This window comes from Callithrix jacchus, chromosome 14, assembly GCF_049354715.1.
Source record: "Callithrix jacchus isolate 240 chromosome 14, calJac240_pri, whole genome shotgun sequence".
NCBI classification, from domain to species: Eukaryota; Metazoa; Chordata; class Mammalia; order Primates; family Cebidae; genus Callithrix; species Callithrix jacchus.
The window spans coordinates 71,133,471-71,149,277 of record NC_133515.1 but is presented as its reverse complement, the minus strand read 5'-3'; the positions used below and the strand labels follow the sequence as shown (position 1 = coordinate 71,149,277).

General features: G+C 39.0%; 1 protein-coding gene across 5 annotated transcripts in view; it reads left to right on the top strand.

Moving 5' to 3' along the window:
* PLEKHH2 (pleckstrin homology, MyTH4 and FERM domain containing H2) overlaps positions 1 to 15,807 on the top strand; it is a 139,848-nt gene that overhangs the window by 65,653 nt on the left and 58,388 nt on the right. For all 5 annotated transcript variants that reach the window (XR_008476403.2, XM_054245013.2, XM_078349436.1 and 2 more), the window contains 7 exons: positions 1,272 to 1,347; positions 3,317 to 3,411; positions 4,390 to 4,534; positions 7,156 to 7,292; positions 7,393 to 7,503; positions 7,667 to 7,753; positions 10,010 to 10,168. Coding sequence is in view for 4 of the 5 variants with exons in the window: in XM_054245013.2 (XP_054100988.2) it covers positions 1,272 to 1,347; positions 3,317 to 3,411; positions 4,390 to 4,534; positions 7,156 to 7,292; positions 7,393 to 7,503; positions 7,667 to 7,753; positions 10,010 to 10,168 (810 nt within the window). In the remaining variant the exon portion in view is untranslated. The remainder of the gene's footprint in view (positions 1 to 1,271; positions 1,348 to 3,316; positions 3,412 to 4,389; positions 4,535 to 7,155; positions 7,293 to 7,392; positions 7,504 to 7,666; positions 7,754 to 10,009; positions 10,169 to 15,807) is intronic.

The window sequence follows — 15,807 nt, the reverse complement described above, 5'->3', positions numbered from 1 at the left end:
CTAGTTACCTCAATAAATGTGAGTTTATTTTAAGGATATCTAAGAGTTTATTTTAAGGCATAGTCTATCCTTATTGAACTGGCATATCCTGCAAATTACAATAGTCACTCTAGTGGTACTACATGTGATGAGTCAGCAGTATCTCTGATAGAAACGAGTGACATCCATTGCCCCTGCTCCAGTAGCTCAGCTTGTCTTCTCAGGCCTCCCGTCCCCTAATTATACTATTAAATACTTTCCCCTACTCTCCTAGGGCTTCTGACTGCCTCCTATCTCCTGATTATGCCTTATTGTTATATGTCGTTCTGTTCTGCCCACTCTGCTGTTTGTCTCTGTGTGTATCTCACGCTCAAAGAAACTTCATTTGATTCATTCAGCCAACCACTTTTCAATCTAAAATATCCCTGATAGTCAGAGATCTCATGCCAGATCTCAGGGGCCACTGGCTGTCCTGAAGAGAATGGCCTTAGTTGCCCACTATGTCCTGGACAGTCAGCTGTGTCCAAGTTAAACTCATTGCAAAATTCAGGACATGTTGCTGTATGCATTAGGAACTACCTGTGGTCCATTTTCTCAAGGGGGCAGAGCTAGTAGCCTGTCCAATACCTGTTTTAGAGATTTCTCAGAGGAAAAAATAATCTACTTTTGGAACAAGATAATATAAATTCCATTGCAATTCTCATATTTATTTCTTGTTTGACTTTAGGTGTCTATTCTACTTGAGTGAAATGTACATTGACATAGGAAGGCGATAGCATTTAATGCTACTCTATCTATGATTTCCGACTTCAGGTTTTTTCCTTTCTTTGTGTAACCATGTTCCAGAATAGTAGAATATTAAAAGTTGTGTTTATGTGTAATCAGTGATTGCAAATGGTTTCTAGCTTAATGTTATAGCCATTTATGGTTTTACCCTCCACCACCATGTTCTAGAATAATAAGAATATGAAAGGTGGTATTTTTGTGTAGTCAGTAACTGTGAATAAGCTTTACCTTACTTTTTCTTCACATCTTCAAAAGAATTTATAAAATATGAAACAAAAATATGGGCAAACAATAAGTAATGGAATAACTAGCAGATGGAGAAAAATCTCTTCAGTACTATTCACAATGACATATCTTAGTTGGCACTGATGATGCCACCTATAATAATGCTGTATTCTAGTGAATCTTAAATGAAGAACAAATGAAAAACATGTACTAAAAGTAATCTTTTTTTTTTTTTTTTTTTTGCTTTAAATACCCTGTTCAAACTCTTTCTTTTACCCTAGGAAAGCAGAATTTATGCTGTAGCCAAATCAGGTATTCGAATGTCTGAGGCCTTCAATATGGAGAATGTTAATAAAAGTAAGTGCTTTTGCATGCCGCCACCAGGATGAAACTTGAGGACTTTCTGCTAAGGGATAACATAAAACAAATACATGGTACAGCCACAAAAAAACAAATACTGTATGATTCCACCTAAAGAAGTACTTAAAGAGTCAAATTCATAGGAACAGAAAGCAGAATGATGGTTACCAGGGGCTGGGTATGCGTGGAGAAGGGAATTTATTGTTTACTGAGTATAGTGTTTCAGATTTGCAAAATGAAAAATTTCTAGACATCTGTTTTACAATGGTGTGAATACACGTAACATTACTGAACTGTACACTTAAAAATGATTAAGATGGTGAATTTTAGGCTACCACAATAAAAAACAAGTTTAGAAAACTGATTTGTATTCCTATTTCATTCACTAAGAATTTCCTAAATTTATAAATTCATTGGAAGAAAGAGTTGTGTAAACTTTCAAAAAATGATTTCTAGGGTTGCTGATTTACATTTTAAAATTGAAATTCATCTTAGTGTAGGGACTCTAATACACTCAACTCTGATATATATATATGTGTGTGTGTATGTATATTTTTTTTTACCTGAGAGAGACTAAATCAGAGAAACTGTGGCATTTCAGCTGTTTAAAATGGTAAAAATATAGGCCTCTATGTCCTTTCCCCCCAGGATTTAAAATGCATTTCCCCTTTCTTTATTTCTTCCAAAAAATTAATGTAGACACAATGCATGCTCATTATAAAAAATAAAATCAAGCAACAGAGAACTGTCTGGAATAAAAAGAAATTTTCCTGTGTTTTTTTCTACCACCTCCTCCCTATCCCACCATTAATTCATATGTTAGAGGTAACTATTGATATTCAATTCCTGTTTAGCTATCTGCAATTCTTTCCATTCTGGAAATTATATATATATATATTTTTTCTTTTTTGAGGCAGGGTCTTACTCTCTCTTTCAGGTTGGTGTGTAGTGGTGGCATGATCATAGCTCACTATAGCCTCAAACTCCTGGGCTCAAGTGGTCCTCCTGCCTCACTTTCCAAATTAGCTGGGACTACAGGTGCATGCCACCATGCCTTGATAATTTTTAAGGTTTTCTGTGGAGGTGTGGTCTCACTATGTTGCCCAGCCTGGTCTCAAACTCCTGGCCTTAAGTGATCCTTCTGCCTCAGCCTCTCAAGGTGCTGTTAAGGTGTGAGCTACCACACTCAGCCAGGAAGTTATACTCCAATATTTCAACATCAGATTCACCTGATAAAGGCTTAAGAACAGTGGTTTTTGTTTTTGTTTGAGACCAAGTCTCACTCTGTCGCCCAGGCTGGAGTGTAGCTGTGCGATCTTGACTCACTGCAACCTCTGCTTCCCAGATTCAAGCAATTCTGTTGCCTCAGCCTCCCAGGTAACTGAGATTACAGACGTATGCCACCATGTTTGGCTTATTTTTGTCTTTTTAGTAGAGATGGCGTTTTGTCATGTTGCTCAGGTTGGTCTCAAACTCCTGGGCTCAAGCGATCCACCACTCCAGCCTCCTAAAGTGCTGGGATTACAGGCGTGAGCCACCATGCTCTGCCAACAGTGGTTTTGGCCCCATGCTGGTAATAGGGTGATGAATAGTCAAAGAATATCTTCCTATGTACTGCTCACTGAATCAGTCCGTTGGTAGCACTTGCTTATACTTAGTTCTGCCCAGCCTGAGCAAAGTATGCATGGAGATTCCAAGGAAATAAGAGCTATGGTTTTTGCTCTCAAAGAGCTTACAGTCTAGTTAGGGAACTAGCACACAAGAGGAAATAATGAACTATGTAAAAAAGTATAAAAATAAACCTGTAAATGCCATAATTTACAAAGTAGATTATACAATTGGTAAATCATGTATTAATCCAATTTCTATTTAAATGGAAATCATGCTAATTTATAATCATAAGAAAAAGACCAATGTGCTAATTAGGAGATTTTTTTAAATGTTGTTTCCTATTTTTCTGTTTCAGATTCTGTTGTAACCCTTTCCTATACCACATCAGGACTTTACACATCTCTGATATACAAGAACATGACCACCCCAGTGTATACAACTTTGAAGGGGGTAACTCATTATTGTTAATGTTAAAACATGTGCTTCTCTTCATGATGGATGAAGGAAATTGTTAATTCAGCTCCAGATTCCATTTTTAACATTTTACATAGGCTCTCCCTTTAAGGAGAGTTTTACAAGTTCACATTAACATATCATAAAAAAGAAGCAATGGAAAGGTCTAGAGAAGACACTTCTTTTTATCAGAATATTAGAGGTCTGAGCCAGTTTTTACAGTGTCCCATGTGATTCCTCCACCTTCCCATGGCCATGAATTGTGAGGAGACATACTATGAATAATGTAATGAAAATTCCTAATTTAGGCAGGTCTTTGTATCAGTGCCAGGGCACCCCTTCCTTACTTGAAGTATTAGTTAAAAGAAGCATTGTCAAGTGTTGACAACCTTATATTTTCAGGAATCTTATAATTGCTAATTAGAATTTGAGGTTTAATGTGATTTTGATAACAGCAAAATACATTCCTGAATTCCTTTTAAAAATGATACGCTGGCCGGTCATGGTGGCTCACATCTGTAATCCCAGCACTTTGGAAGGCTGAGGTGGGCAGATCACAAGGTTGGGAGTTCAAGACCAGCCTGACCAACGTGGTGAAACCCCATCTCTACTAAAAATACAAAAATTAGCTGGGCATGGTGGCAAGGGCCTGTAATCCCAGTGACTCGGGAGGCTGAGACAGGAGAATCGCTTGAACCCAAGAGGCGGAGGTTGCAGTGAACCAAGATCATGCCATTGCACTCCAGCTTGGGCCACAAGAGCAAGACTCTGTCTCCAAAAAAAAAAAAAAAATCATATGCTATGACTTCTTCCTGTTAAACTTTCTGTTATCTAAAGGAAGTGATAACCTTAGGGATGGATAGGGGAGGTTGCTCTGCTTTTCTTTAGGAGGCGACCCTAGTAACTAACAGCCCTTTCCTGGATGAGTGGTAACATTAGGGATGGATACAAGGAAGTGGTTCTGCTTTTCTTTAGAAGGCGACCCAAATAAGTAGCAGCCCTTTCCTGGATGACTCATCTGGGTCAGAGGAAGAAGACAGCTCCAGATCCAGCTCCCGGACGTCAGAGTCAGACTCACACAGTAGGAGTGGGCCAGGCAGCCCCAGAGCCATGAAACGAGGTGAGGGAAGATTGCAGGCATATGAGGCAACTCCAGGTCATTCTGAATATTAATTGGGAATTTTATCTCTATAATAGGATATTTTTTAAATCAAAGAACTTGCTTCAGACCCTAGTGAAGAGAACTTTAGCCTATGACTGATACATTTATACTCTAGTCCTAATTCTCTTCTTAATTCTCTGTGATTTCCAACAAATTATACAGTCTTTTTCTTAGCCTTATATTTTCTGTGAGAGGGAGATCACCTGATTGTTGGAATAAAGTAAGAAAATTGGCCAAAATGAGGCTTCTCTCTTGGCATTTTGGATAGTTTGTAAAATAGACTTATTTCATCTAAATTCGTTACACTGCTAACTGGCAGAAAATATACCTTAAAATTTGTCAATTAATCTGATGTTAGAGAACAACCAAAGCTTTATTTGGGATATGTCTATGATTTTTAGTGGATTTTAAAGAAATTCTGTGTGTAGGTAGTGGTTACAGAGAGATCTAATTGCACTAAATGGCATCTGTATTTTATAAAAGCCCTTAATGCAGCAGGGTGTGCCTGTGGGTTTTCCAACTGTGTTCCATGGAACCTCTGGATTACAGAAATTAATTTAAAAGTGATTACAGAAATTAATTTAAAATGTGATTATGAAAATCTCGATGAATTAAGGTTCAACATTTGTTTGCCTATTTATCAATGTATAAATACACATATTTTAATTCTTAATAAAAGATACATGAGGACTATTGCATATATTTTATATATGTAAAATAGCTGGGTACTTTCAAACCCCTCGGCGTCAACTGGAGCTGCTCAGCCTTAATCAGTTTCATATTTTCAGCTTTCACTGGTCTTCTTGCTCTCACCTTGTCCCAGGTTATGACACACTTTTGCTCAAAACACTGCAGTGCCTCCTCACAGTGGCTATAAGGTGTTACAGGACTTGGTCACGTCCTTGACCTCATCTCCTTTCTTCTCTGTACTCAGCTCCAGCCTCACTGGCCCTCTTGCTGTTCTGAGAACATGCCAGGCATGCTTGTATTTCGGGACCTTGGCGCTGGTGTCTCCTCCAGCTGGTATTCTTCCTCTGGATGTCTGTATAACTGACTCCCTCACCTCCATCAGCAAATACTGCCTTCTCAATGAGGTCCACCCTGACCACACCACTCAACTTGCAGCCCTTTGTCTTTCTTCTGTTGCCAGCTCTTTTGATTGCCTTTAGGCTGCTCTATGTTTTATTGTTTTATTGTTCTATAGCACCTACTGCCTGTTTATCATCATTGGTCTCCTTCCACTGCAATCTGTTCCATGAGAGCCAATATTTTTGGTCATTTTCTCTATCCCTAGCATCTACGACAGTGCCTGGCACACTGACCCTGATCCTGGAAGCCTGAGATTTGCATTGCAACATTGCCCCTGCCTAACTCTTTGACTTTGGAAAAATCCTTTAATCTCTGGGCCTTAGTCTCCTTAGGACATTAGCCATGACAATCTCTGAGGTCCCTATAGGTCTAGATTTTTGTTTATTCTATGAAAAATAAAGATATAGCAACTGTTACTTGTCTGAGTCACATAAAAAGTAGTGTCACAAGAGTGGCATTGTTCTAATATGCCCCTTAAATGTTAATACACATTTTTTTAAATTGCTGAATACTTTTATAATTACCTAAGTCCTTGATTTTATTTAATATATTCAAAATCTCATATTCAATTGTAGTGACCCACCAAATGTGGCTTGCAACTCCTGAGTAGTTTCTATAAAAGCAATTGAATTATTGTATAAATGTTCCATTGAATTTTATGTTATGGCTACTGGTAAGTGAAATAGTTTGTTTATATCTTTCAATCTTATTCCTTCTCTTTTATGAAAGATTTTAAAAATCTGTAAACTGCTTAGTAGAGATGGAGCTTCACACTGTCGTCTGGGCTGGAGTGCAGTGGTGTGATCTTGGCTCACTGCAATCTCTGCCTCCTGGGTTCAAGAGATTCTCCTGCGTCAGCCTCCCAAGTAGCAGGGATTACAGGTGCCTGCCACCATGCCCAGCTAATTTTTTTTTTTTGTATTTTTGGTAGAGATAGGGTTTCATCATGTTGTCCAGCCTGGTCTCAAACTCCTGACCTAGTGATTTGCCCGCCTTTGCCTCCCAAAGTGCTGGGATTACAGGCATGAGCCACCACAGGCAGCCTGAAATTGTGTTTTTTAAAAGCATGAAGTTACTTTAAAAGTGATTACAGAAATTAATTTAAAATGTGATTGCAAAAATCTCGATAAATTCAGGTTCAACATTTGCCTATATATCAATGTGTAAATACACATATTTTAATTCTTAATAAAAGATACATGAGTAGACTCTTGCATATATTTTATATATGTAAAATAGCTGTGTGATTGTAATCATACCAAAATATGATTCCTGTTCCTTTCACTTACTTAGATATTTACATGACAGTTTCTACCCCTTAGTTCTGTTTTCTGCTTTAAAAGTTATTCATAGCCAAAGGAATAAGAATAAATCTTGTCTAGGGAAGCTTATGATTCAGGAATAATTGCATTCTGTAGGAGCGCTCAGAGCCAGTGTTGAGCCCTCCCCAGTATCAAATACTGACTTGATGTCTTTCTTTGTTCTCTTAGGTGTGTCCCTCTCCTCTGTGGCTTCGGAAAGTGATTATGCTATTCCTCCTGACGCTTACTCCACAGACACAGAGTACTCGCAGCCAGAGCAGAAACTCCCAAAAACTTGCTCATCTTCCAGTGATAATGGAAAAAATGTAAATATTGAATCTGATTTTTAAAAATTAATGAGTCAATCCGTTTGAGCCTACAAAAGGAAACTGAAAATAGTTTTTTTTTGGATCTTTTAAAAATTAGGAACCACTGGAAAAATCTGGTTATTTATTAAAAATGAGTGGTAAAGTCAAGTCATGGAAGCGGCGGTGGTTTGTTCTTAAAGGTGGTGAATTACTCTACTACAAATCTCCGGTGAGTGGAAAATGTTTGCTGTTTAGAACATAATTCCTCAAACTATAAATCGGATGCCTGATTCATTTTCTTCTCATAATGCAAATAATGATACAAATAATTTCTTATGGTGGTTACTGTTAAAGTTAATCACTTTACGTTTGTTTTTCTTCCTTTCATACAGAGCGATGTAATTAGAAAACCCCAGGGCCATATCGAGCTTAGTGCATCCTGTAGTATTTTAAGAGGAGATAACAAACAAACAGTTCAGGTACTTAACTTTGTTTTCCTCTTTTTTTTTTTTTTTTTTAATTCCTATCATGCTAAACTCAATTCTCAATTATCCACCTAATGGAAAGGAGATTGGATAATTCAGTGTTTCTTTATTCACTTTGGGGTTAGTTTGATGCCTTGAAAGTATGTGAAAGTCCAAGAATTTTTGGTTAAAACTATAATATAAGTTAGATTTGTGTTGGGTAACTCCCCTACACTTTCTTCACCTTTCTTCCTTTATATTCTTCTTTCCTCATATTTATTCTCCCAGGTATTCTCAGCTGTCAGACTGTGAAGCTATTTTAAGGAAGGGTTATCTGGTAAATGAATTCCAAAGAAGACATTAGTTATATAATGTACTATGAAATTCAGGAATGTTTGTATTTAAATATAGAATCTGAAAATGACAGTTCTTTTTTTTTTTTCTTTCCCGTGAGATGCCTGCCACATCGGGCACCACAACCTTTCCTTTAGTGCAAGCATGTCCCAGTCCTGGGAGGCTTGAGAAGAGCAGGAACTAAGGGAACCCAAGGGTGGGATTCTACCGAAAACGAACTGTCCTCCTGTCTGGTTGAGGGTCCTCCATTCACAGGATGTAGCTACAGGACAGCCACTGAGGGCCCTGGGAGAGGGGTGGCAGTGCAGGGAGGCTGGGACAGGGAGGGGTTGCCCCAGGGCAAAGGCAGGGCTGGAACTCCTCCCCAGCATCCCTGGGCCCCAGCAGGTACCCAGTGGTACAAGTGAGAAGGCTGTCAGGGGTGGGTGGCAAGAACCAGAATGATCCTGCCCCCACAAGCATTGCCAGGCGTTGGCCCAGTGGCCCAGCCTTGGCAGCTGGCATCTTCTGCTGCCTTCCCCCTGCTCTGTGCGGAGATATTGAGTGTGCTGGGGAGGCCTCGCTGGTGGCCCTCTCCACCCGCAGGTACCAGGGCTGGACGTGGGTGTGCTGCATCAGGTCATCGAAGGCATCCAGCCCTTCCATCACTCACTGAAAATTACAGTTCTTGTATGAACTTCAGATGCCATAACATCTAAGTGGGAAATATATTGGTGAGCAAAGGGACTGTGCTGCCAAGCAAGTCACCCTGTAGAGGTAGCTGCTGCCCATTTTATTCACACAGAAGGCTAGTATTGCCAGAAATCTGTTAACTTTAAAACACAGGCTGTTGAGATATTCTAGTATATGTAATTTAAATTCAGACACTTTATTTCTGAAATGTTTTCAATAACCATTGTTTTTCCATATTGCTTCTTTGGAGGGTGGAAGACAGCTTTGCCAGAAAGGTACATTATCGATGTTTCCAGTAAATTATACCTGAAAACCCCTAAAAAATTTAGAAAGGAGAATCAAGGAAAGCTTTGTCTTTGGGCATGGCAGTTAAGAATCATTTGTAAGCTTCTGAAATATTTGGAAAATTTGCAATGTGGCTAATTCGAGACTGGAAAATTGTGAGTTAATAATATCTAATCATATGCTTGTTCCAAGAATTTCTCTCCTTATATGCAAGATCTTCTCATTTTATTTATAATAGATTTCTTCATTTGAATTAAAAAACCTCTTCTGGGCCGGCTGCAGTGGCTCAGGCCTGTAATCCAGCACTTTGGGAGGCCAAGGCGGACAGATCACCTGAGGTTGGGAGTTTGAGACCAGCCTGACAAACATGGAGAAACCCCATCTCTACTAAAGATACAAAAAATTAGCAGGGCATTGTGGTGCATGCCTGTAATCCCAGCTACTCAGGAGGCTGAGGCAGGAGAATCGCTTGAACCTAGGAGGCAGAGGTTGCAGTGGGCCGATATTGCACCATTGCACTCCAGCCTGGGCAACAAGAGCGAAACTCTGTCTCAAAAAAAATAGACAAACAAACAACAACACCACCAACAAAAACCAAAAATCTCTTGAATCATTCTACTTCTCATTTCAATAAGTAGGAATCTGTAGCACATTTAACAGAGAAAAGGAAAATGTGACAAATAAACAAGATACAAAGCCATAACCCCAAAATCGAATACTATGAAAAGTGTTAAAGTAAACTGAAGTAACAAAATTATTTCAACTAAAATTTAATTGCTGTGATTCTCACAAAGTGGTTAAAATATTCTAAATGATACATAGTCATTTATTTAGAACCTGGGACTGGAGGTTTAGCATGTTTGCTTCCATGTTAAGTAATGATGTTTGAATAATGAACAAGGAAATGCAATCCTAAATCTTCACGATTTTCTTTCCTATGCCTTTCTGGTTGCATTCTAGTTGACCACTGAAAAACACACATACTATCTGACTGCAGATTCTCCTAATATATTAGAAGAATGGATTAAAGTGTTACAAAATGTTCTTCGAGTACAAGCTGCCAACCCACTTTTTCTGCAGCCTGAGGGCAAACCCACTGTGAAGGGATTGCTCACTAAGGTAGGAACCTCTTGTGCATAGCAATGTCCTAGGCAACTATGGGCATAAACCCCATGATGTTCTTCGAGTACAAGCTGCCAACCCACTTTCCCTGAAGCCTGAGGGCAAACCCACTGTGAAGGGATTGCTCACTAAGGTAGGAACCTCCTGTGCATAGCAATGCTCCGGGCAGCTATGGGCATGAACCCCATGATCACTGAAAATGGGATGTCAGAGAATATATATAATGAATATTTAGATGATCTAGGGGATAGGGAAGGGTGTTTTAAAGTATGATGCCCAAGACAAAAACTATAAAGATGAAAAGTGACAGATTGGTCTATAATATGTAGAAATGTAAAGACTCTATTAAAAAAATCTATGAGCAGAATTTTAGAAAGAAGGATAGAAAAAGTTTGAAGAGGTTTTTGGAACATGTGAAAACTGGTTAATATCATTAATATTTAACACGACTTTTTCTAATCAGTATGCGAACAGTGAATACCAACGGGGGGAAAGGGAACCAAGGATTCAATGGGAAAGAAGTAGAGATCATCGAGGTTGGAAGGAATACAAGTGATCAATAAACATTTGGAGAAACATTTTACTGTCATTCAGAATTTTTTTAAAAAGCACAGATTAAAATAATAGGTGCCACTTTTAAAAATCTGGTGAAAGGTAAAACATTTTTACAAATTTTGAAATCTAATATTGATACAGATTAAGAAATCTGCTAGTTTCTGCAATTATAGAGGCAGTAGAAAAAAACAAAGAAATCTAGAAGGCAGTTTGGCAATGTCTTGGCTGAAGTGTTAACTTAGCCAATAATTTTGAATGAACAAATCAATATTAAATATTTTTAAAACACACACACACGTACACATATACATATCTCTTTTGATCTAGCAGTATCCGTTTTTAAAAGTTTATTCTGAGGAAATGGTCTTAATTGGCAAAAGATTTAATTATGAGATGTTCCTCACAGCATTTTTTTCCTGTTTTAAAAAATGAGCTATGATTAATGTATCTGAAATGCACAGATCTTAAGTATAGAGTTTGATTAGTTTTGAAAGCTATTTACTGTGACTCTGTTAAGATACAAAACATTTTCATTACCCCGGAAAGATTCCTTGCACATCATCGTTCATAATAAAGAAGAATTAGGATCAACTTAGATGTAGGGTAAGGTATAGCTTTGTACAACCATATAATGCTTTACTATGCAGCCTTTTAAATGTTGAAAAAGAATATCTAATGCTATAGAAATATGATGCATTGTTAAGTGAGAAGTAGAGTGCAGTATTACATTATTATTCCTTATTTGTTGTAAGTATTTATAGAAAAATGTCTGAATGGGAAGTATACCAAGGTATATTGGTTATCTCTATGATTTTATTTTATTTTTGCTTAATTCTGTTCTTTTTTTTTTTACAATGAATAAGTATTGACTTAAACTTATTTATAAGGACTGACCTTATATTTAAAAGGACTGACCAATTATAGCAAAGGTAAAAATATTTCACCGTTGCATTAAACAAAGAGATATACTATCACTATGTTTTTTCTAAAATACGACTATGAAAATGTTTTCTTAGTTACTGATGGGTTAGGGAACGAAATATTTGCACAGTACTTTTCCAGTGAACACAGTGCTACTTTAAATCACATTCATAATAATGAGCTGTGCTTCTGTTTCAAGGACCACATATGTATATCAAATCCTGACAATTTAATATGATAGCATGGCTAAAGATTTATTACTTCTCTCACAATTAGGTTTTTGTATGCTTGCTTGTTTTATTTTATCAGCATGGCATGTCAGTTTCCACTCCTGTAACATTTCTGCGATTCTCCACTTCCCATTTCACAATTGCATTTTAAAAGAGTATATGAGTTGATGGGATTTTCAGATGACCAAATCATTAGGTTTTACACACAGGATGCTTATTAAGTTCCTTTCCTGCCATTTGTGCTTGTCCACCCCATATTTTCACCCTCAGAACCTTATGAGAGAACAGCTTCCCTCAGTTATTCTGAGTGACTTGCTCCGACTCACATTCAGGGTGTAATATGAGATACTATAGAATTGCATTTGAATATCTTGGAGGGGAAGAAGTTTTTTCAGGTTGTCACATATTAAGTACAGAATAATCTAGGTAGATACTAAGAATTTGACTAATTTGATTCTAGACATTCACTCTTGCAGTTTTTATTTTAATGCTTAAGAACATTTTCTATATAAAAATTCAGTTATTTAAAAAACCAGAAATGTATTACGCAGTTACCACATGCAGCACAATGTGCTGAAAGATAGTAAGATGAATGGGCCACTGTCCCATTCCTCCGAGAGCCTTATAATCTAAGAAAGAGGGAGACAAAAGCTTATTTATAATGATATATGTAAAGTTCAATTATTGAAATATGTCAGGAATGACATCTGAGAGAAGATTTACCTGTGCTGAGTCTTCAAGGAGGCGTAGGAGTTAGTTATACCACATGGGAATAGGCAGAAGGGTACCCCAGACTAGGAGACACCATGAATGAAGGCTTAGAGTCTCAAAGCAGTGGCTTATGCTTGTAATCCCAGCACTTTGGGAGGCCAAGGTGAGTGGATCACCTGAGGTAAGAAGTTTGAGACCAGCCTGACCAACATGATGAAACCCCGTGTCTACTAAAAATCAAGTGTGGTGGCAGGCACTTATAATCCCAGCTACTCGAGAGGCTGCGGCAGGAGAACTGCTTGAACCTGGGAGACAGAAGTTGTAGTGAGCTGTGAGAAAAAGCTAGAGGGGCCTCTGGATGGTAAAGAGCTATTTTTGTCTTTTTAAGGACTTAAGTCTTTTTCCTGAAGACTATTTGAAATGCTTCAGGGTTTGTAACAGGGATGTGAGCATACTCATGTTGCTAACAGATTACTCTGCTGAGAGGAAGATGAATTAGTGGGAGGCAAGGTGGAAGTTCTAAGAACAGTTAAGGAATTTGTTCCCATGAAGAGGATGAGACTCTGAAGGGATTACAGGAAAAGAGAAGAGGATGAATTTAAATAATTTGGTTTGATTGAATTTGGGGTTAGGAAGTAGAAGAGATAAAGATGCCTGGTAGAAAGATGATAGCAGATAAGAGAGAGCTTAGGAAAGAGGAGCAGTTTTAGGAAGGTTAGTAGGTTATTTTGGAAGACATCAGGAGCTCCTGAGGATGTCTTAGTTGAAGTCCAGCAAACAGCAGAACACCAGAACATCAGAGGAGAGGGACAGAGGGCTAAATTGGAGAGAAGGCTTCTGGGAATCATCAGCATACATATGGCAAATATGTAGGGCAGGGGAGAGCAGGGGAATTCTTGGGAATTTAAGGGCATAGTAAGGAGATGTGTGCAGAGACCTGAGAGTAATGCCTATGACCAGAAGGGATTGATCTAGTGTCACATGTGCTCTGAGGAGAAGACACATTGCCTTCAGTGGGCTGAAGGGCAGTTGGGAGACTAATAAGTGAAGTATTTGAGTTTGAAGGACTGTCTGTACCTTTCAGTACATTAGAATCAAGGTGGAGGGAACCTAGAGTCAGGAGAGGCATTTTTTAAGGATGGGAAAGATATGCCTTGAGTTTACAAGCTAAGGGAAAGACACTTAGAAGAGGGGATGACTGAGATTAAAGACAATGTGCAGAAGAAGTGGGTGGCTGGACACGGTGGGAAGGCACACTGGAAGGGCTGAAACTGAAGGAAAGGTGAGGAAGGGTACAGGTGAGTATCTTAAGTTTGTGGGACATTGAGTGACAGCATGTCTAATACCCTCCGTTTTCTCAGTGAACATTATTCTGTAAGACAATGCTAGGAGTGGGGAAAAGGATGGAGAATAATCATTCAGGAAAGTAGGATATACCCAAGGATAAATAGAAGGCTTGATAAATGTTATTGAAGGCCCACCAGACTTTCTGATTTGAGTTCATATTGGTTATTTTTCTCTAACATCTTCAGATGCCCAGAAATAGGAGCAGAGGATTTACATTGTACTGAACTGAGGATAGTGATTTTTTTCCTTACATTTTATTCTATAAATGTTCAAATATGCAAAAAAGCAGAATAATTTTATAGTGAACACCCATATTCCCATCACCTTGTTGCTACAATCAACATTTTGCTTGCTTTACCACATATCTATCAACATGATATTTGAAATTAATGTTTTATTATGAGAATTGCCAACATATGTGAAAATAGGGGGAATAATGTAATGAGCCCTCACATATTCATCCTCCAGTTTCAACAGTTATTACCCCCTGTAACCTTCTGTGTGTGGCCACATTCTTCACTGGATTATTTAAAAGCAAATGGAGATGGAATTTTGTTAATTTGTTAGAGGCATAGGAATACAGCAAAATCACAGGTCCTGGAGCAAGAGTTGTTTCATGATGAAACATGGAATTTGAGGTTGGCAGAGAAGGTGTGGGTCCAGGAGGGAACTGATAAGCTAGAATAAAATGGAAGGATCAAGGGGCTTAAAATTATGAATGAGGTCAAAGAATAAGAGTGTGGGCAAGTGCAGTGGCTCATGCCTGTAATCCCAGCACTTTGGGAGAACAAGGTGGGAAGATCACGGAGGTCAGAAGTTCGAGACCAGCCTGGCCAACATGGTGAAAGCCTATCTCTACTGAAAATACAAAAATTAGCCTGGGACGGTGGCATGTGCCTATAATCTCAGCTACTTAGGAGGTTGAGGCAGGAGAATCACTGGAACCTGGAAGGCAGAGGTTACAGTGAGCCAAGATCATGCTCCTGTGCTCCAGACTGGGCAACAGAGTGAGATTCCATCTCAAACATACAAACAAACAAAAAAACAGGAATAGGAGTGTGGTAAGTGAGAGCGGGAGGGACGTGGTAGGAACTGGGAAAAAGTTGTGATCAGAGAGTAGAAAGTAAACTGCAGAAATGGAACAGTTCCCAGTGAAGAAAAAAGGATTAGGGTATGGCTGAGGGGATAGGTGGCAAAAGTGGAGGGACAGCAAAGGTTGTTGGAAGTGAAGAGAGTAAGAATGTGGAGACAGTGTGGCCAAGAGGCAAGGGCAAGGGTGGGAAACAGACTGCCTGGGCACAAGTCCTGGCTCTGCCACTTACCACCCGTGTGACCTCAAAGAAGTTACTTACAGGCTCCATGCCTTGGTATACTCATCTGTAAAATGGGGATAATAGTAAAGCCAACCTCACAAGGTATTGGGAGGATTAAATGAATTATATAAACATATAAATTGTCTTAGAACAGTGCCTGGCATAGGGTGGGGATCACAAGATGGCCAAATAAGAGGCAGCTCCAAGCAAGAAAGACACAGAAGCTGAGTGGTCTCCACAATTCCAAACAAGGTACCAGGTTCATTTTGTGGATCTGGCTGGACAGTGGGTATAAACCAAATAGGGCAAGTTGAGGGAAGGCAAGTCACTGCCCCACTCAGGAGGTTTGTGCAACTGACCAGAGGACCAAGGGGTCTCCCCCTCTGGGACTTCGGTTCAGATACAGTGCTCCACCCAAGCCCTCTACAACCCACAGAACAGGAGATCTGTGCTGGGCTGAAACCCTGTTTATACTAAAGATACAAAAATTAGCTGAGCATGGTGGCATGTGCCTGTAATTCCAGCTACTTGGGAGGTTGAGGCAGGAGAATCATTTGAA